The sequence below is a fragment of the Camellia sinensis genome, chromosome 2 (genome assembly GCF_055761805.1).
Source record: "Camellia sinensis isolate YWXY chromosome 2, ASM5576180v1, whole genome shotgun sequence".
NCBI lineage: Eukaryota > Viridiplantae > Streptophyta > Magnoliopsida > Ericales > Theaceae > Camellia > Camellia sinensis.
In genome coordinates this window covers 203,262,975-203,285,547 of record NC_138962.1, presented here as the reverse complement: position 1 = coordinate 203,285,547, position 22,573 = coordinate 203,262,975, and the positions used below count along the sequence as shown (strand labels likewise).

Sequence of the window (22,573 nt, the reverse complement as noted above, 5' to 3'; positions counted from 1 at the left end):
ATAATGTGGTAATAATTGAATGTGTTTTTCTTGATTGGGACACCGCTCAAAATAATATTTTTATATATTTTTAAGAGACTTTTTACCCATTCTCCAATATTAAATAATAAGTGTTTGCCTTTAGCTTATTAAGCAATAAACAAAAGTTATATTAAACAATTGATACAAACTTTTCCTTTGGGAGGTTGGTTTGAAGGCTATTTTGATTAAAATAGTCACAAAAAATAAAATAAATTTTTTAGTTTAATAAGACAAAATATCACATCTAGCCCATAATTATTACATTATTTCTCTCATAAAAAAGTCAAAAAAACCAAAAGCTCTTCTCAAATCAGGCTTTTTAGCCCCAAGCTAAAATAGTCAAAAAAAATCAAAAAATCAAAAAACCAACCTACTTCCCAAACGGAGGCAAAATAAAGGGGAGATTACCATTTAGTGGTAACGTTAAAAAATTGGGTAAAACACCAATAAGTCCTAAATGTTAATGTGTTGAACCATTTGGTCCTACCTTTTATTTAGTTGACTAATAAGTCTTGTTTGAACGTTAATTACGTATCTACCCATTTAATTAACACATGACCTTTTGTAAGTAGAGGGTAAATGTGAGATTTTAGTGATGTTATAGTGACCAAAATACCCAAAAAATTACTATACCCCTTTTAATGTGTTTCCATCAGTGGCAACCATTAGTAGCAAACATCAGTAACATTACGGTGTGAGTTTAGATGGGTATATATGCAAACATCAGTAGCAAACATCAGTAATGTCGTTCAACAAACACAAACACAGAACATCAGTAACGTCGGTGAAAAAACATCTGCTTCGTTACCCCCATTAACATCGTCGTCGTACACAAACACTGCAAGTTACGCCAACGATTCAGTCATCCCTGGAGTTGCTGATGTTGGTGATGTTGGTGATGTTAATCATGTTGATGAAGGAACTGATGAAGACCAAACGTTGTCGTTGCGATGTTCATTCCAAAAATACCAATCGTTTACATTGTCGTGTACATTGTGATGTATGTATGTATTCGGAAATACCAGTCGTCCTCAATGTTGATGTTCATTCCGAATACACTGCAATGTTGATGTTCACTGCAAACGTTGATGTTCATTCCGAACAAACATCAAACATCTCCTTTTCCCAAAGCTCTAATCTGAACATCATCAAGAAACACCAAACATCATATACAATATATCAAGGACAAACATTGAAAAAGTCATCAAAATGAAACATTCAGAACATCTCCTTTTTCATTTATCAAATAAAGAACAAACATCTCTTTTTCCAAACATCAAACATCATCAGAACAAACATTCAGAACAAACGAAACCTCAATCTCTGATGATCTAAATCAAGGATGTCCCAAGCTCACCGATCTCTCTCTACTTTCTCTCTGTCTAGATCCTCCGCCGATCCACACCGATGTAGTACCACGGCCGTGAGATCGTGAAAGCCGTCGCTTCGTCACTGCTTGTCTGCAACGTTTGTTCAATCCGACATTATCGGTGGCGACGATCAAGATTTGATACAATGTTTGTGAACATCATCAGAACTAATATGGGCAAAGATAGACCCGTTTCGTTAGTCCTTGAGACATTTTGGGTTGTGTTTGGATGCTGAGATTTCCATGGAAATGGATCCAGGGACATTTGATGTTGTGAAAATGAAGGAGTTGATAGGGTTGGGTGTGAACAGAGTGTCTTTCGGAGTTTAGGCATTTCCAAAATGGAATCAGATTGTATAAATGGTGTTTGTATAGAGAGAGAGAGAGAGAGAGAGAGAGAGAGAGAGAGAGAGAGAGAAACAACCATTACAAATATGGGCAAAAATGTAAATTTCATACATAATATATCAAAAATATATATCATATCAAAAATAAAAAGGACTAAATGGTTTAAGAAAAAATACTCAGGACTAACTAGAGTAACATTTACTAAAATGGGATTTATGAGTAATTTTTCCTAAAAAATTATTACACATTAATGATAAAGTTATAATTTCTAGTATATTAATTTAATTACATTTTAGATCAATTCTTAATTGTTGTTTATTTTTTATTTTATTTAATTATATTTTAAATCTGATGATACACTTTGTCCCAGTGAATGGATCGGACTGGTCCAAGCTTCTCAATCCCAGGTCCAAATGATCAAGCCCACCGGATAACCTGCAAACAAGTTCAACGGGGAACGGGGTAGTCCCCCAGTGAACCCTCCGACGAGCAAGTCAGGAAGAGAAGTAGAGTGTAGAGGGAGAAATTAGAGATAGAAAGGCTTAACTTTCTTCTTGTCTTCAACGTTTGCTTATATCCTTTGGTAATTATTTCGTTGTCCCTTCCGACTTGCCCTCCTCGCCGAAAGTCTATGCTATAGCTTACCTTGTTCAGGGTAAGGAGGTCCTGTTCCGACGGAGAGGTGTTGTCGTAATAAATGCTGTGATGGGCTGCATTAACGGTGATGTGCAGTGGCAATAACTTTGCAGATCTTTGTCTGCTGATGTAGCTCGTCCTTCACCTGCCGTGTGTCTGAATGTCATTGGTTCTTTATGCCATGTTAGACGCCAGCTGTCCTGGACCTCACCAACTGGGTTATGCATTAGGCTCCAAGTGATGGGCTTGGATTGTTCATTGTGATTCGTGGCCTTTATGGACTTATACACGCCAGTAGTCCCCCATTCTCGAGTGCAGCTTTAGCCCAAGGAATGGAATATTAATGAAGTAGATGAGGGTGTTAGAGATTGGCAGGATGGAAGTCGACTCGCAGGGGTGACCGAGGGGGAGAACCGACCGGGAGGTGGTCCGACCGTGCAGAGCGACCGAGTGGAAGGGCCGATCACGGGGAGGACCGACCGCAAAGGTTGGCCAAGTGGGAGGGTCGAATACAAGGAGGGTCGACCGCGGAGGTTGGCCGAGTGGGAGGGTCGACCACAAGGAGGGTCGACCGTGAGGGGTGAGGTGGAGGGGCGTGGGGCTCGAGAGGTGGCGTGTCACGTGGTGATTTGAAGTGGAAAAGACAGGGTGAGGGGAGGAGACAGTGGATCGTGGTCGTACACGTGGCAACATCCCGTGGGGGGGGAGGGAATTAGGTGCTAGATCAGAAATGAAATGATAGGTCATTATGGGTGTTGAAAAGACAGTTTTGGCGGATGATTTGAAATGTTTTAAACTGGAAAAAATTAATTGGGATCCTTGGAATACGGGCACACCGTGGGCTTTTGGCATCATTCGATTCACCTACTTGTTTACAAAAAATCAAAACATTCCAAGTGTTAATTCCTTTGTTGCTCACGATACACCTCTGCAACACTTTTTCAATTTCCTTGCACCTGCATCCGAAGCGATTCGCAGACATACCATAGAGATGGCCTAAGAAGAAACTGCACATGTCAGGATGGATCCACTTGGTGATGATGATGCAGTGGAGTTGGCGCAGCAATATAGGATGGAGAGGGGAGGGGAGTCGGTGGTACGATCCCATGGTTCCACCATGATAGCAACGCCGAAGCCAATCAGCTAGGTAGAGCCAGATCACTGGCATACAAAGGCAGATAAATCAACGGTTAGTGCAACGGATTTGGAGGCTATGCGAGAAAAATACCAAGTGCCTGCTGAAATAGAGTTGTTGTTGCCAACGTCGACGGAGAGGCCACCTGACGCCAGGCTAGGAGAGTTTGCCCTTTATGAGGAAGCATTGAAGGGAGGACTGAGGCTGCCCCTGCTGCAAGTGGTGGTAGATGTCCTGGATCGTTTGGAGGTAGCGCCGGGCTAACTAATGCCCAATGCATGGAAGATCTTACTGGCCTGTGTAAGCGCGTGGCTGAAGGCGAACGAAGGGGCGGCCATGACAGTAGACGAATTCTTCGCGTGTTACAAGGTGTCAGGGCAGCAAGAGACTTGGGTCACTCTGCAAGCAACAGCAGGGAAAGAGCTGGTGGCGGGGCTGCCGTCGTCGATCAAGGGTTGGAGACCACGGTAGTTCTATGTGTCTGCCAGTAGAGGGGTTGGAGTGCGCACCATTTGGAAAGTGCCCACCAAGTCTGTGGAGCCAAAGCTGGGGGCAGCAGCTGAGGAGAGGGTGAAAAGGGTAAAGGAATAGAGGGTGAAGGAAGAGGTCAGATGGGACGAGCTCGTTCAGCCGTCGACATTGTTTGAAGCGGGGTTGGGTCCACAGCCGAGCGGTGGGGACCTCGACCGAGCGGAGTTGGAGGCTAGGAGGAAGGCTTAGGAGGCGGAGGATCAGACTATCCTTGCCAAAGCTCAAAAATTCAAAGAATCTCAGGAAGACCGACCGCCAAGGCCGGTTGCAAGGGAGCGGATCCGTCCTCGCCCAAAACCCTTGGGGGAAAAAAACTTAGGTGGATTTGTACCACGACCGCCCCCAACAGATCCTTTGAAGGAGAGGTTTTTGAAGGAGATGGAGGTGTTGGGCGTAGTGAAGAAGAAGAGGAGAGTGAGAAGAAGAAGAGCCTTCCCAGAAGAGGAAGAGGGAAGTGAAGGCAGAAGAGACCAGCATGGCGAAGGGGGCAGAGGGGCGGGAAGTGAAGGAGACCCCAGGAAGAGTAATTGCCCCAAAAGTGGTGGACATTGCCTCAGAGGGTATGGAAGTCGTTCCAGTAGTGGTGGCAATCGCCGCGGGGGTCGCAAGGGTCGCCCCTAAAGTGCAAGTAGAAGGTGGGGCGACTGGCCCTGAGCCAATGGGGGAAGAACAGCCCCAGGGGGCTCTTGCACCCCAAGGAGGGGGAGTCAGTCTGACAACTGTGATCTACCATGCTCGTGCGGTGACTGGGCGGCTGGAGGGAGAAGAAGGCCCAGTCAGGGCAGGGGCAGACCGCCTTGTGGGGATCGTAGAAGAGGCAGCCTTGCGCTCAGCAACCAGATTCAATAAGGCTGAACTACTGAGGGGGTTTTGCTCCACTCAAATAGAGGTAACCACTTTAGCAGAGGCTCTACTGAGGAAGGCTGGGGCTACAAAGCTCTAGGCAGATGGGGCCAAGGCTCAACTTGCAAGGTTAAAGAAGGAGAGCGCAAACTGGGAGAGTGCCCACCCTGAGCTGTAAACGGTCAAGGTAGAGCTGGAGAACACATGCCGCCAGGTTGTGTCGCTCGAGTTCTAACTGGCTGGCGAGCAGAAAACGTTGGATGAGGCCGAAAAAGCCTGCGCGGTCGCGGTCGAACGGCATGAAGAGACGATGAGCAGTAATGAAGAGCTGGTCAGGCAGAAGGATGAGGCAGACGTGAAGATTAGCGATCTGCAGAAGGAGCTGGAGGGCAAGCGTGCAAAGGCATTGGAAGAGAGAGAAAGCCTTCAGAAGGAGTTGGAGGCAGAGAGAGCCAAGGTAACTGCCGAAAGGGGGTCCCTGAAGAAGGAGTGAGAGGAAGAGAGGGCTAAGGCAGCCTCTAAAACGGCGACCCTGCAGAAGGAGCTGGACGAAGAAAGTACGAAAATAGCCTCTGAAAGGGCGGCTTACCCCGATCTGTATGTGGCAGCAGTGGATCAATTCGAGGGGTCTGCTGAGTTTCAGATGGCAGTGGATGCCGTGGTCGCCAGCAGCTTGGCGATGGAGGAGTCTGGGGGGGCGGGCCCATCGAGGACAACCGCTGGGGGCAGAACTGAAGCAAAAGTGATTGAGAGCTTCCAGCAGTCAAACTTCTATAAACACAAAATGACTGAGTTCTGGGACAGTGGCTGGAAAATGTTCAAACGTAGGGCTGAAGAACTGTTCCCAGACTTAGACCTCTATAGTGCAACAATTGGTGAAGATGATGTGGCCCAGACCCCCCTGGATGAGGGTATTGAAGAAGAAAACCTTGTCTCCAGTGAGAAGGAATGAGTGAAGTGAAGAAAGTTTGTACTTAAGAGAGTTTTTTTTTTTGAATGGCTGTAATGAACTCCTGTACAAATTTTTGAATAAATAAAATTGCAATTATGTTTTCGTTTGATTGTCTGTGCTTGTACAGCTGAAATGAATGAGGTGTATAACTCATTGTGAAGTGCAAAGTGAAGTTAAACTTGTAATAAGAACTAAATGTAAGAACTCCTCAGTGTAGAGTGAAGTTGAAGTTGTAATAAAAACTCAATCTAGAGTGAAGTTAAGAACTCCTCAATGTAGAGTAAAATTGAACTTGTAATAAAGACTCAATGCAGAGTGAAATTTAAAATGTAATAAAATTATAAGTTTGTGTTTGCCACACTGCTGAAGTAGATTAGTGGTTTATTGGAGTGAGGCTTGGCCTGTAAGGGAACAGGCTGACTTGTAAGAGTTTGATTGAGAAGAAAATAACCTGACTTGTAAAGAAAACGTGTAAGAACGTCTTTGGAATTTGACTAAGCAAAGAGTGGTGTAAAGACTTGGACCTGGAATTGTGACTAAGTGTGTCTACTAATTCCACAAGTATGAAGTTTGCATAGATGGCTTTGACCGAGCCCTGTACGCGTGCTTAGTTGGGGCTAAGCTATGATGCACTGACGTCGTAAGGAACTCAGTCTGAACCTGAAATTGTAGGGCTCAGTCCGGCTGAGACTTGTTATACTTAGGCTGGCCGAGTACTTCATGCTCAGTCTGGGTGAGGCTTTTTGATGCTCAGTCTAGCTGAGGCTTTTTAGTGCTCAGTCTGGCTGAGGCTTTATGATGCTCAGTCTGGCTGAGGCTTTTCATGAGTGCTGCAATCAAAACGTCATTGAGACACCATACAGATAACTGAGATATATAATTGATGGCAGGGGAAGTGTAACCCAGTTAATTAAAAAGTTACATTGCGTAAGGAGGTATAAAAAATGCATAAATTTGCCGAAAAGAAAATACAATAGCTGAGCGATACAAAAGTAGGAGCTTATTGAAAGTAACGTTTCAGGTGTTCGGCGTTCCATGGGTGGGGGAGATCTCGACCTTCCATGTCCTGAAGTCGGTAGGTGCCCGGACGTGGTCTGGCTTTCACAACGTAAGGTCCCTCCCATTTGGCTGCCAGTTTACCCTCAGTCGGATTTTTGGTGGCAAGAGTTGCTTTTCTCAAGACAATGTCCCCTACAACGAACTCCCTTGGTCGGACTTTCCGGTTGTAGTGTGTTCTTATTTTCTGTTGGTATGAGGCCAGTCTGACCACGGTGGTCTTTCTGAGTTCTTCGATTAAGTCCAGGTCTGCCGACGGAGCTCTTCGGTTTGTGCTGGATCTGGATGTAAAACCCTGGAAGTAGGCAAACCGACTTCTACTGGAATAACCGCCTCAGCGCTGTATGTTAAGCGAAAAGGGGTTTCCCCAGTGGGAGTCCGAGCTGTAGTTCGGTAGGCCCAGAGTACATTCGGTAGTTCCTCAGCCCAAAGTCCCTTAGCAGCTTCGAGCTTAGTTTTGATGATCTTCAGGAGAGAACGGTTGGTGACCTCGACTTGGCCATTGGCCTGGGGATGACCGGAGGAAGAGAAACATGGTTGAATCTGGAGGTCGGCACAGAACTTCCTGTACTCAGCGTTGTCAAATTGTTTGCCGTTGTCAGAGATGATGGCCTGAGGTATGCCAAATCTACAAACGATCGACTGCTAGATGAACTTGGTTGTATTCCGCTCCGTAATGGTGGTAAAAGGTTCTGCCTCTACCCACTTAGTGAAGTAATCAATGGCGACGATTGCGAACTTGGTTTGACCTCGGCCGGTGGGAAGTGGACCGACCAAGTCGATCCCCCATTTGGCGAACGGATAAGGGCTGCAAAATGTGATCAACTCTGTAGGAGGAGCATGGGGGATGTTGGCAAAACGTTGACACTTATCACATTTGAGCACGAAATCAGTCGCATCTTGATTGAGAGTTGGCCAGAAATAACCAGTACAGAGTATTTTGTGGGCTAGAGGTCTGCCACGCGAATGATTACCACAAATTCCCTCATGGATTTCCCGCATTACATAGGTTGCTTGAGCCGAATTGAGGCATCGCAGGTATGGGCGTGAAAAACCACGTTTGTATAAGACGCCACTGACCAGGATGTAATTGGACGACCGGACCTTAACTTTGGCGGCCTGCTGTTGGTCATCTGGAAGTTCCCCCGTTGTCAAAAATAAGAAGATGTCGGAGGCCCAAGGGATGGGTTCATTTTGGAGGAACTGCACTTCTTGTAAGTCGGGTGAGATGGCCGGGTGGGCTAGGTATTCGAGGCGGACACCGTGGCTGAGGTCGGACTGGTCTGCAGAGGCCAACTGAGCCATCTCGTCTGCCTTGGAGTTTTTCGCCCGAGGTATGTGCTTGATGTGGAAGGTATTGAAGAGGCGAACAATGAGGAGGGCCATATCCTTGTAAGCCCGCATTGTGTCCTCCTTGGCATCGAATTTCCCCGTAATCTGGCCGACGATGAGTTGGGAGTCGCTGAACACCCGGTTGTGGCTGCCTCCAATGTCCTTGGCGAGGCGGAGTCCTGCTATCAATGCCTCATATTCGGTCTCATTGTTACTGGCATTAAATAAGAAACAGAGAGCACATTTGAAATAGTCGCCCTTAGGGGCGGTGAGAATGAGGCCAGCCCCACTACCTTCCCTGCGGGATGATCCGTCCACGTTGAGAGTCCATGAATGCGGGTCTTCTGGCTTGGTAGGGGTTGGTGGGGGCGGGGGTGCAGTGGTTGGGGTAGGATTAGTGAATTCCAAGATGAAATCCGCGACAGCCTGTCCCTTAATTGCTGTTCGAGGCCGGTAGGAGATGTCAAACTGACTGAGTTTCACAGACCACTGCATGAGTCTGTCGGAAAGTTCTGGTTGTTGCATGACCTACTTCAACGGTTGGTCGGTGAGAACCACTATGGAATGGGCCTAGAAGTAAGGACGGAGCCGTCTGGAGGCGGTGACCAAGACCAAGGACAATTTTTCTAACAGTGGGTAATTTTGCTCTGCTTCCCTGAGGGCTCGACTGATGTAGTAGACCGGCCGTTGGACAGAGTCGTCTTCCTTGATAAGAGCTACACTGACTGCGGTGCTTGAGACGGCTAAATAGAGGAAAAGGGGCTCGCCCGTAATTGCTTGTGAAAAGAGGGGGGATTTGCCATGAACTGCTTCAACTGCTGAAAAGTTTCTTCAGATTCAGTTGTCCATTCAAAAGTTTGCCAAAGAACTTTGAAGAATGGTAGGCACTTATCTGTTGCGCGGGAAATGAAGCGGTTGAGGGCCGCAACTCGGCCAGTGAGCCTTTGAACCTCCTTAACCGTTCTGGTTGACTGCATCTCAATCAAGGCCTTGATCTTTTCAGGGTTAGCTTCAATGCCTCGCTGACTGACCATAAAATCCAGAAACTTCCCAGATCCTACGCCGAAGGTGCACTTCTCTGGGTTGAGCTTCATTTGGTACTTGCGTAAGGTGGTGAAGGTCTCTCGCAGGTCGGACAGATGATCAATAGAGAGTTTGCTCTTGACTAGCATGTCGTCGACATAGACTTCCATATTCTGACCTATTTGATGATGGGAAGCATCATTGACCAATCGTTGGTAGGTAGCCCCAGCATTCTTCAGTCCGAATGGCATCACGCGATAGTGGTAGGTACCTCGGTCGGTAATGAAGGATGTATGTTCCCGATCGGACGGGTGCATCATAATTTGGTTGTACCCAGAGAAAGCATCCATGAAGCTGAGCATTTGATGACCGGCCGTGGCATCGACCAGCAGATCTATACGGGGGAGAGGATAGCTGTCTTTGGGACAAGCTTGGTTTAGGTCAGAGTAATCAACACAGAGTCGCCATTTGCCATTGTTCTTGCAGACTAGGACCACGTTTGACAACCATTTAGGGTAATCCACGTTTTTGATGAATTGGGCCTCAAGGAGCTTGTCAACCTCTACGGCTATAAGTGTATTGCGCTCTGGATGGATGATACGCTGCTTCTGGCGGTAAGGTCGGAAATGGGGTTTGATGCTAAGGCGATGAGTTATGAAAGAGGGGTCAATGCCCGACATGTCTGAATGGGTCCAGGCAAATACATCATTGTGCTCGATCAGAAGGGCGGTAAGGTCGGCCTTAGCTTGGGGGGATAGTTGGCTGCAATCTTGGCAGTCTTCATAGGGTTGGTGGGATCGATGGGAACCTCAACGAGCTCCTCAATTGGCTCTCCTCTAACCAGCTCGTCCTTATCTCGGACGTCAAGTCCTTCAATGATCATGGCCTCATTCAGCTTGACTTCCTTGAGTGAGGCGACATAACATTCCCTGGCTACAGTCTACTCTCCCCTTACTGTCCCGATGCCCAGGTCGGTAGGGAACTTTATGGCGAGGTAGTAGGTTGAAGTGATAGCTTGGAAAACGTTGAGGGCGGTGCGGCCAAGGATGATGTTGTAGGCAGAGGGACAGTCGACCACAAGGGAAGTTATCAACTTGGTAGTCTGCCACGGGTATTCGCCGATGGTGAGGGTGAGATCGGTGGAGCCGATGGAGGTCACCCGGTCGCCAGTGAAACCGACCAAAAGGGTTTGGAGAGGAAACAGACTTTCCTCCCCAATCTTGAGCTAGCGGAAGCAGTTGAAGAATATGATGTCTGAAGAACTACCGTTGTCGATGAGAACCCGTCTGACCTTATAGTTGGAGAGGAGGGCAGAAATGACGAGAGAGGTCAGCGTGAGGATAACGGATGCCTGTACAGTCGGCGTCCGTGAAGGTGATGGGCTCTGTCCACGGCTTGGGCTGTTTAGAGGGTCGGTCTACCGTGGCAACTGCTCTGTCCGAGCCTTACCTTATCTTCCTGAGCTGTGCCCTCTGAGCGGAGCGGGACGGTCCACCACAAGCAAGGCCACCTGAAATGACTCGGATTTCACCAACTGGCGGAGGGGGATTACCTGGCGGCCGAGGTTGTTGTGGGGGCAATCATGGCCTTGGTTAGGTTGGGCTGGCTGTTGGGATGGGGTACGCCGGCGGTTGTTTTTGAGGGGCTCGATTCTTTGCCTCTACTGTGGGCGGGTGTCCGTGAATCGGCTGAGACGCCCTTGACGAATGAGGGTCTCGACCTGATCCTTGAGGTTGATGCAGTCATCAGTGTTATGGCCATGGTCCTGGTGGAAACGACAATATTTGGACTGGTCTTTCCGATTGGAAGGGGTCCGTGAGGGTAGGGGCCATTTAAGAGGGTAGTCCCGTTGGATTTGGTGGAGGACTTGTTCCATGGGAGAATTAAGGGGCGTGTACCGCTCGAATCGACCGGGCGGTCGGGCTGGTGCCGACCGGTCAGCGCAAGGAGGTTGGTCGGTATAATGGGGTGTTTGGCTGTTATACTGGGTGTTCTTGGGTTCTGAGTCTTTTCTCTTTTCACTGAGGGTCGGATTTTTAGATATTGGATCCTGCCGAGCAGCTAGTGAATCTTTGGCATTCATGTATTTTTGGGCTTTGGAGAGTAGGGCTGCCATGGAGGTCGGGGGGTTTTTGGAGAGGGAGAAGAGGAAATCGGACGATCGTAGCCCGGCCATGAAAGCCGTGAGGATGACCTTGTCATCGTTTTCTGCTACTTGCAGGGCTTCGGTGTTGAAGCAGGTAACGAAACTGCGCAGTGACTCCCCCTCGGTCTGACGGATGTTGAGGAGTTGGGTTGCAGGGCGGCGTTGGCGCTGGGCTCCAATGAAATGGCTAAGGAAGGAGTCGTTGAGATGTTGAAAAGTGGAAACAGAGTCTGCTGGTAACTGTCTGAACCACAGTCGAGCTGACCCCTTCAGTGTCACGGGGAAAGCTCGACACATGATCTCGTCAGGGAAGGCATGCAGGATTATGAGGGTACGGTAGGTCTCCAAATGGTTGACTGAGTCCGTCGTACCGTCAAAAGAGTCAATGGTGGGCATCTTGAACTTGGCGGGCAGAGGTTTGTCCTGGATAGAGGCAACAAATGGTGAGCTTGCCGTGGTAGAGGGTTTATGCTGAATGTTCTGCATGACCTCTTGGAGCTGGAGCTTCATTGCTCGGAGTTCAGCGTCCTAAAGGGGAATGTGGTCACCATGGTCAGTCAATGGGGGCTGGATGCTGCTGGCTTCCCCTTCAGGGGCTGGTGCCACGACTGAAGGGTGTGGGGGTGGATGTGGTAGATTTATGTACAGGGGAGGAGGTTGCAAACCTTCCAAATTGGGTGGATAGGGTTGCGGAACAGTATGGCTCGGGCTCTTTCTTGGTTGAGTGGAATATCTAGAGGTGATGGAGGAGGCATCGGAAGGTTTCTTTGGAGTAAAGCATTTATCAGGGCCTGGTTTTGTTCGGCCATGCGGTTAATGCTGTTGGTAAGCTCAATGATATACTGTGGTGGGTTGTTTGGATTGGGAGGGTCGGTTTGATGGTCGGCAACATTATGGTGAGAAGTCATGGATCTAGTCATGACCATACACTTGGATAGGTAGGAGGAAAAGGTTGTTAGGACAGAGTCTCCGGCGACAATGAGCACAACTGGCGTCCGGATAAGAACCACTTCCCACAGACGGCGCCAACTGATGATACATTTTGTCCCAGTGAATGGATCGGACCGGTCCAAGCTCCTCAAGCCCAGGTCCAAATGATCAAGCCCACCGGATAACCTGCAAACAAGTTCAACGGGGAACGGGGTAGTCCCCCAGTGAACCCTCCGATGAGCAAGTCAGGAAGAGAAGTAGAGTGTAGAGGGAGAAATTAGAAATAGAAAAGCTTAACCTTCTTCTTGTCTTTAACGTTTGCTTATATCTTTTGGTAATCATTTCGCTGTCTCTTCCGACCTGCCCTCCTCGCCGAAAGTCTATGCTGTAGCTTACCATGTTCAGGGTAAGGGGGTCCTGTTCCAACGGAGAGGTGTTATCGTAATAAATGCTGTGATGGGCTGCATTAATGGTGATGTGCAGTGGCAATAACTTTGCAGATCTTTGTCTTTTGATGTGGCTCGTCCTTCACCTGCCGTGTGTCTGAATGTCATTGGTTATTTATGCCATGTTGGACTCCAGTTGTCCTGGACCTCACCAGCTGGGTTATGCATTGGGCTCCAAGTGATGGGCTTGGATTATTCATAGTGATTCGTGGCCTTTATGGGTTTATACACGTCAAAATCAATTCTTGATTATATTTTAGATCAATTTTAATTATATTTTAATCTATTTTGTTTTATTGTAATTAACATATTAATCTTATTTTAGGGTTGGTGAAAATGAGGGTAAAATTATCATTTTATTGTATTAATTTTATTATAATTTTTCAGAAAATAAAACCACTTTAAAATATGATGTATATAATACACCTCTAGTTAGTTTTGATAAAAAAATCTAACAGTAGCATCTTAGTCCAAAACTAATGAGAGTTTTCTTATTATATTTGAATGATAAGAGGTAGTGTCCCACCTCCGCAAACCAAAAAGAGTAAAATGAATTTAACTATTTTAATTATTAATATTTACCGTCTTTATCAACTTCTTGTAATTTTTTTTTATAGTTTTTTTTTGATCTCACTGGTAAGTTATTTCACCTAAAATACTTCAAAAAACTCAAAATCAAACCTAGTGAAAATTTATTTTTAGTTGTTTGAAATAATCTAAATAAATATATTTTTTTGAATTTTATAAAAAGATATAAAATATAATAAAAAAGTAATATAATTTAAATAAAAAATAATATAACTCAAATAAAATTTTAAAAATATAAAAATATATTAAAATAGCACATACCAAACAATCTTTTTAAAAAATATCTTTAAAAGAGAAGGCAAATTTTAAACGTGGGAGAATTGGCAATTTTTTGGTATATAAAAAAGGAGTGCGTAGGAGCAGGACCATAGCATAGGTGAGCATAGTGATGTGGTTGCTTGGCTGGTCAGATCACATGTCTCTCTCGGCTAGGTTAAGACACCAGGTTCAGCTTGTTTGGTTAAGTTTTTTAAAAGATATTTTTTAGAAAATTTTATTTTTTTATTTTTTTTGTATTTTTATTAAATTTTTTTAATATTTTAGGTAATTTTTTTTTTATTTTTTAAACATACTTAACATAAATATACTTAAAAAGTAAAAAATTTGTGATTTTTTTTTAAAAATTCACTAAATATTAAAAATATAAAAAAGTACGAGAATTCAGTACATTTTTTGTATTTTTATGTATTTATTAATTTTTTTAAATATTTTTTAAAATTTTTTTATTTTTTAAATACATCTAAGTAAGGTGCATCTAAAAAAATAAAAAAAAATGTTTAAAATTTTAAAAATATTCACTGAAAATTCAAAAAAATAGGAAAACCAAAAAACTATTAGTTTTCAAAAAATTTAATTTAAAAAACTCAAGCCAAATACACTGATAATACTCTATTCGTTTAATTTTATGAGTTCACTTCCTTACCAAAAAAATAATACTCTATTCGTTTTAAAATATAATTTTTTTAATAGTATAATTATTATATTTTAAAAATATTAATTATCATAATTATACCTTTTGTATTATTAATGAATATAAAAGAAGGATAAAATAAAAAATTTATATTATTTTAATCCTTAAATTTTGAAAACGGATTAATATTTTGAGATAATAACAAATGAAATAAAATATGAAAAAACTACTCATAAATTCCATTTTGGTAAATGTTACTCTAGTTAGTCTTGAGTTTTTTTTTCTTAAACCATTTAGTCCTTTTTATTTTTGGTATGATATATATTTTTAGTATATTATATACGGAGTTTACATTTTTACCCCTATTGATTTCATTTTTATGGGTGATGATGAAAATACCCAAAAACATCATCAACATCAATGGGTATTTTTGAACATCATCAACATCATCAAATATCAACAACGTCATCAACATTGTGAACATCATCAACATCAACTATATCTTCAACATCATCAAACATCCACTACATCTTCAACATGATGCTGGTGTAGTTGATGTTATGTCTCCGACAAAATGATCGAACACCACCACCGTTGCTCGCTTGCAATCCGAGCAGTACACGTTGCCCATCGTCTTCGCTCTTTCTCCTCCAAATTCAAACCCATATCAATATCTTATCGTTCAACACACTACACTTGCTCAACAACCCATGACTTGTTAACTCATCTCTGCAATTCCACAACAAACTCACCCTTTTGTCATCCCCAAATCAATCCTCCAATCACTCGCAACCTATTCACTCCATCTGGGTTTCCCCCAAAACATCCCAATTCCATATACTCACTCCAATCCCCAAATAGGTCCCTTTTTTTCTAGAAATTTAACTTTCACACCAATCAAATCTCTATAAACCATGTTTTCTTACATAGGCATTCACTGAATTGGAAAAAAGTTGGAAAAAAGTTGGAAAAAAAGTTGTAAAATTTAATGGTAATGGAATTGGGTTTTCAAGGGTTCAGAGTTTCTGTAGTGAATGTGAATTACTAAAAACTACATCAGTTTACATTTACTGATGTTGATGATGCGGATACAGCTGATGTTGTTTATGAGTGATGATGTTGATCTGCCTTCGTGGTTCGCAATCGTCTGCAACGTTTGTTGGGAAATTACCGATCCACACCGATCCAGTACCACCGCCGTGAGATCGTCAGATCCGTCGCTTCGCCACCACTGACCTCTCTGCGTTCGTGGTTCGCAATCGTCTGTAACGTTTGTTGGGAAAAGATCTTTATCCATTCCCTTACGCTTCAACAATCAAGTTCTGATAGTTGATGTCTACTGATGTTTGATGATGTTGAAGATGTAGTTGATGGTGATGATGTTTTACGATGTTGACGATATGTTTTGGTAATGTTGTTATGATGTTCACGATGTTGATGATATGTTTTGATGATGTTGTTTTGATGATGTTTTACGATGTTGATGATGTAGTTGATGATGTTGATGATGTTTTTATGATGTTGCTGAATTTTGATGATGTTTTTTTATTGATGTTTGGTGATGTAGTTGATGGTGATGATGTTGCTAATGTTGATGAATTGAGGAAAATCTAAAAAAAGCCTATAGTAAGTTTCTTGGGCAATTCGGTAAATTACACATAAACACCAAATTAGGGATTTATTAATGTCTTTACACATAAAATAGGACTCGTAAAAAAATGGGTACTAATGTCTTTACACATAAAATAGGACCTATTAATCCAACAAAAAAACGTCGGAACTAAATGGGTTGACATTCCCAAATTAGGGATTTAATGGTGCTTTCCCCATAAAATATTTTAAAACGGTGGGAATAATAACCTTTGGCAAAGGTCTCTTTTGCAAAGATATCTAAAAGTCAAAAGTCAACTTTTAATTTATTTTAGATCGCATTATCTTTTTATTTTTTTACATATTTTTTTTAAAAAAATAAAAAATCAACTTTTAATTAACTTTTTAAAATAATTCAAAATTGTAAAAAATAATGTCACGCGCATTTAGGCTTGGTTTGACATAATAAAAAAAAGTCAAAAAATCACTATCCTATTTAAGTCACATCATTTTATTTAAGTTATATCATCTATCTGTCACATCACTTCAAACTCAACTCATATCCAACCTATATTTTATAAAAATTTAAAAAGTACACTTATTTAATTTATCCTAAACAATCTCCTTAATTAAGATGTACATTCAAGTAACGTAATGTGCATTTAATTAAAATGTAGAAGGTACGTGGTTTGGTTTTATCGTAAGTGCTCGTTTTTTTTTTAAGTTAAAAAATCATAAAAGTCAAAAAAATTAAAAATTATAAAAGGATAAATTTTTTTTTTGACATTTTAAAATTAAAAAATTCAAACAAAAAAAATCAAACCACAAAAAAATTAAAAAGGTAATAAAAAAGGCATTGCCAAACCACCCTATTTATCCCGTGAGTCTGTTTATGCCGTACTCAAGACGGCTTCGATTATTACGCCTTCTGGCACGCACCTTTATGTCTCACGCTAGTTCATTGAGGAATTTTTCATGGATAATTCGCTCCTTTTTTCTTTCTTTTTTTCCTTTTTTTTTTTAATGGATAATTTTGTTTATGGAAGGATTCAATTAAGGGGTTATTTGGAAGTATTAGATTAATATTGTTTATGGAAGGAGTCAATTAAGGGGCTATTTGGAAGTATTAGATTAATATATTTTTAATTTTTTTTATGAAAAAATATGAAATATAAATTAGGTTTAAAGTGATGTAATAGTAAAGTAATGTAACTTAAATAAGATGATTGTAACCTAATTAAAAAAATGTGCTAAAATAACACTTGCTATTTTAATACATACCAAACAACCACTAAACATATTTTCCCTAAGGTTGCCGTCAAGTATATGGATTTTTCTGGAATTTTATGAAATTACACTAATATTTCTATTTTAGATATATCGACATATTTTGATAATTGGATTAAAAGTCAAAAAATTAATTTTTTAACTTTTTTTTTTGTCACATCATTTTTTTTATTTTTGTACAAGTTTTAAAAAAAAAGATAAATTATAAATACACTCCCTGAAATTTGATTAAAATACTAATCGCCCCATGTAGTTCTGAAAATTACATTCCATCTCCTGAGGTTTTTAATTTCATAACAAATCGTCCATTTTATTAAAAAATCATTAAGTCAATTAATAGTTTTCAATGATATTAAAAATATATTTCAATTAATAATTTAGGTAATTTTATTATTGTATAGAACAACAATTATGAATTTTATTTTTTTGGTTAATTCTGTTAAATAAAAAATTCTAAAGGGGTATTTATAATTTTCCAAATCATAGAGGATAATTTGTATTTTAAACAAACCTCAGGAGGTGTAATTATAATTTACCTAAAAAAAAGTTAAAAATTTAATTTTTAAACTTAATTTCCAAAATAGGCCATTATCTAACTTAGAAAGGCTCTAAGTGCATTTTAATCTTTCCATTAGGAATGACTTTAAATGCATCTCACAAATTTGATTGGACTCTCTAATTTTCAAATAAAAAATATTCATATTATTATACCCTTAAATAAAATTACCAAAAAGTTCAAGACCCTAAACTATTTTTGGCAGCTCTTTCACACTCCGATTAGCCTCTCCTTACTTCTAATAGTCGTTCACCACGGCTCCCTCTGCTCTAGCAAGCCATACACCATCACCTTCTCTTATTTCTTTTTCTTCTTTTCCCCTCATTTACTCCTATCCACCGCCGCCACCTCTTCTTCTTTTTCTTTGCCTGAAAAACCCCAACATAGTATCCTCTTTTCTCTCCTCTCTCCTCTCTCCCTTCTTCTACTCTCCCTTGCTCTTTTACTCATTGCCACCGCTTTATTTTATTTTTCTTCTTTGCCTGCATAATCCTAACCCTTCATTCTTTTCCACCACAAATCCCTTTCCTGTCATGAAATCCCTTCCAACACCTTCGGAAACCTTTGATCTAGAGGTTTTGAAAGGAAGAGAAGAAGGATAAGAAGGAAAATAAAAAAGAAAGAGAAAATGAGGAAGCGATGGACGGCATAGAAGGTGGGAGATGTTGGGAGGCAATCGTGGCTATGGCCTGGCAGCAGAGGCCATAGTGGTGGCCCAACTGCAGAAATGCTGGAATAAGAGGGTTTGAGAGGTGAGGAAAGGATTGGAATTTTTTGGGGTGTTAAAACAAAAAATCCAAAATTTGAATTTAGAAATGGGGTGTTTGAAGTAATAGGGTCTCTAACCAAATTTAGGAGGTGCATTTAGAGCTACCCCTTAATTTTTTTAAAATATTATTTCATTCCTTAGATAACTAGTCAAAGTAATCGAAATCCTAACTATAACCAACTGCCTAGCTCCATCCAACCCCAAACCTCGGTCACTCTTTAACCCCTTTTGCCACACTTTAACCCTTCTTTACCATCCGGCGCCAACCCTCATTCTTTTCTGTACTACATTGCCACCCCAGTCCCTTCCTAGCATCTTACTGTTAGGGGTGAGCATGGTCTGAATTGGGAGAAAACCAGGACAAATCCGTTATCTACGGTTCTTAAAAAATTAAAACCAATCTAATCCATTTAAATTGTGGAACCAATCCGAACCAATCCGTTAAAACACGAATTGGATCGGTTCACGACCATGAATTTAAATAATTAAATAACAAAAAAAATATACAGCACAATATGGGTGGACAGCCTCTTATTTTGCTATATGTCGTTACAGTAGCTTATCATCAACATATGTACTAATATCTAATATCTATACACATACACAGATGACTGATTATCTTCATGATTGAACAAGTAGAAAAAACAGTAATGCTAGAACACTCACAAATATACCAACAAACAAACCAACTAAGATACAAGAATCGCATGTTGACGTAGGGTTCACATTCACCAAATAGTCTAGTTAATATGATTGTTAGTGTCCCGAACATTATTGGTAAAACAAATTATGATGCTGTCTCTTATAAATCAGAAACTGCTCCTAAACTTCAGAATATTGTCTAGCTTTTGGCTTAGGAGGAGGGGGGGCATACCTTTGAACCTGAAGGAGTTTCAGGTTGAGGATCATGTTCTTTATCAAATTGAGACTGAGAGAGGTCAATTACATCATTTGTGTCTCTGGTACTTGACATCTATTAAACAAGAGAAAGAAATAAATCAAAAAAAAAATATGTATATACATATATACATATATACAGCCTGAATCATTACTGGGTAATAGCATGCTTTCATGGCTGTAATTTCTCCATGGTTAGACGAAACAAAGCTAAAATGGTACATGATTGAGGATTAACAAAATAGGGCTCTTCATAATTGCTCTTCTTGTTAATGGTTCTGAATTTTGTTAATACATATATACATAAGTCTATTCATTTATCAATTCAAACAATACCTAGACAGATTGCCTCAGACTCTACCAAGCTTAATCAGTAAAGTCAAGACTCGGGAGCTCGCAATAGATTCACAATCTTCACCAGCTAACACTAACAAAAGCCCATTTCCTTCGCTTCACAAATAAACAAACTTAGGGATAATGGTTTGAAATAGAACTTTTTGCCCCCAAAACTCATTTAAAAAATGAGGGTCCAATCTGTTTTCTGATGTATTGCAAAGTAAAACAAATATGCCTAGTCACTGCACCTATTGAGAAAAGAAGATTTTTCACTTTGGACATTTTGGACCAAGTATAAAACTCGACAAGCATGGATTACATAAGAATCATTGAATAACAAATGCACAAAGAAGTGCATATCATCATGATGAAAATATCTTACAACAAAAAATATCACTTTAAAGCTTACTGCACTTAGCAAATAAAAATACAAAATTCAAGTACTCTCAAATTAAATACTGTCTAGTTCAGAATGAGAGGAATGCTTACTGTGGATTCTTAGGTACATACAAAAGTTAAAGAAAAAACATACACTGTGGATTAATTTTTTTACTTATATTTAAAAATAAAACAAACAATAGAAAATAGAGATGAAATCAGAAAAAATAAATAAATAAACAAATAAAAACAGAAAACAGAAAATAGAACACAGAAAAAAAAAAGAATAAAAATAAAATGAAAACAGAAAACTAGATATAAAAATAAAAATAAAAACAGAAAAAATAAAAATAATATCTCTTCCTTACATTTACCGAATCCATTGTAGATGACATGAACAATCGATTTGAGATTAAATCCACTGATCTGAGATGAAATCACAACAGTGTATTGTGTATGTTTTTTCTTTGAGATTAAACCAATTTCAGAGTGTTAGAAAGAGAGAGAGACAGAGAAAGAGAGAGAGGAGCTCACCGAGAGAGAGAGAGAGACAACAACTATAGCCACTGATCCGATCTGAGATAGAAGATCTAGAAACAAAGGAACAAAAATAGTGTCACCGAGAGAGAGAGAGAGAGAGAGAGACGAGCAGCACACCGTCGCCGATCTGATCTGAGATGGATGAGAGTGTGAGAGACAACTCAGTCTGAGATGAGAAAGAGAAGAGAGAGAGACACCATCGACAAAGAGATGAGATAAGGCGTGAATGAGTGAGGCGTAAATTAGGTCACATTTTAGTTTTTATATGAGAGAAGAAATTATATTGTGTGGGAAAGTATATAGTATAAATATAGATTATTTTTAGATGGTTCGGATCGGTTCCAATTCGGAACCGATCCGTGGCCTACGGATTTTGAAAATTTCAATCCGGAACCGAACCATAGATTCAAAAAACCAATCCAAACTTATCGGATTGGACTAGACCGGATCGGATTACGAATTTTGTGGATTTCTTGCTCAGCCCTACTTACTATCTTATGTGTGATAATGGTATGGGATTGGTGTTTGGACTCTATAAGAAGGCCTCCCAATTAGAAGAGTAAGGAACCTTTGTGTAATTCATTTCAACAGTCCTGGTAACCATCAGCAAATACAAAAATCAAAAAAAGGTAAGGGGTCATTTGGCAAGTGGTAAATAAAAAAGTTAAAATAAAAATTTTACTCATATAAAAAAGTCAAAGATACATTTTCATTCATTCTATTTTTTTGTATTTTTTTATCCGTAAATAGTCAAAAAAATCTTTCCAAAGTATATATATTATTTTCATCTCATATTTTAGCAAAAAAAATACTAAAAAAGTTGCTCCCAAAATCAGAATTTAGGTTCAAATTTTGCCCAGAAAGTTGATGTATGGTTCATATTTAGTTACTAAATGGTGGGAACTACATAAAAAACAATAAATCACCAAAAAAGTTTAGGTGCATAGAAGATTTCAAATACAAAATATACAAATGTGACACATATAATCGCAGATAGAGATACAAATATATATATATATATATATATATATATATATATATATTTATTTTTTTGCCTCATATCTATATATTATGTGTATAAAATTTCTATACATTATGTGTTTAAAATTTCTATGCACATAGCACAGTTGTAAATCACCACAAACCAACAATTTTCTGAGTAAATTTCTAAGTAAAAATTGTGAGTGAGTAGAAATTACTTCACAAAAAAAAGCAAAGAGAACCCGTCCAGTTTGCTACCTTTTCTCTTAATTCTATTTTATTAAGCGCACACACAACAACAAAAACTACACAAGAAGTTAATTTGGAAACTTCATTTAGAGCAAAGTAGGATTATTATGTGTCAACAAGCATTCAAAATTACAAAACTAGTTGCTTTTAGTATATTTTAACACAAAACTTGTTTAATGGTTAAAACTTGAATTAATAAGGGCGAATATGAGGACAATCATTGTGTAAAATGTGTGCATGTCAACGAGTCTTCAAAATTGCAGCCCTAACTACTTTTGTATAGTACAAAACTAGTTTAATAGTTAAAGTTTAGATCCCGGTTGAGAATTAATTATTTTAATTAAATTTTTAAATTTTTATGAAAAGATGTACATAAGATGTACATAAAGTATGGAGAGTGATGTGATAAAAATAACTTTTTTACTATAAACCCATGCTGCAAAACGAAACCTAATATTGATGTTATGGGTTTGAATATGAGGACAGTCACTATATATATAGATAGGATATTCCACGTATCTACCAAGGTGTATTGTCCTTTAACACCTACAAACGCATTAAGCCCCTGCATACTCTGAGTACTAAAAAATATGTTTAACTCCAAAAATAAATTACGGAGATTCAAACCCAAGCTTCGAACGAGAAATCTATACTAACTGTGTTTAATTACATTATATATCTATAAATTATAAGTGTAAATTTGAGCAGTGTGCACACCCTTTTA

General features: G+C 40.3%; 1 protein-coding gene and 1 long non-coding RNA gene across 8 annotated transcripts in view; one reads left to right on the top strand and one right to left on the bottom strand.

Annotated features, from left to right (window-relative positions):
• Positions 1-22,573, top strand: part of LOC145820553 (uncharacterized) — a 95,980-nt gene that overhangs the window by 27,156 nt on the left and 46,251 nt on the right. The gene's annotated exons all lie outside the window — the stretch shown is intronic.
• On the bottom strand, positions 733-20,839 carry LOC114305553 (uncharacterized). 7 transcript variants are annotated; one of them, XR_014362356.1, is made up of 4 exons: positions 20,614-20,839; positions 20,448-20,505; positions 19,343-19,441; positions 733-1,159 (listed from the first exon to the last, which is right to left on the bottom strand). XR_014362356.1 is itself a non-coding variant. In XM_082916595.1 (4 exons), exon 4 carries the CDS (start codon positions 8,746-8,748, stop codon positions 7,537-7,539), a length of 1,212 nt encoding a protein of 403 aa, XP_082772721.1. In that variant the 5' UTR covers positions 8,749-12,739; positions 19,343-19,441; positions 20,448-20,505; positions 20,614-20,839; the 3' UTR covers positions 1,182-7,536. The 7 variants fall into 7 exon arrangements, 4 of the variants coding, with proteins under 4 accessions (XP_082772721.1, XP_082772722.1, XP_082772723.1 ...); XR_014362357.1 differs by lacking the exon at positions 20,448-20,505 and adding an exon at positions 19,702-19,815; XM_082916595.1 differs by lacking the exon at positions 733-1,159 and adding an exon at positions 1,182-12,739.

Bases quoted from the DNA above. Each gene is read 5' to 3' on its own strand.
- LOC114305553 (XM_082916595.1), bottom strand. From the start codon at position 8,748: ATGCAACAACCAGAACTTTCCGACAGACTCATGCAGTGGTCTGTGAAA.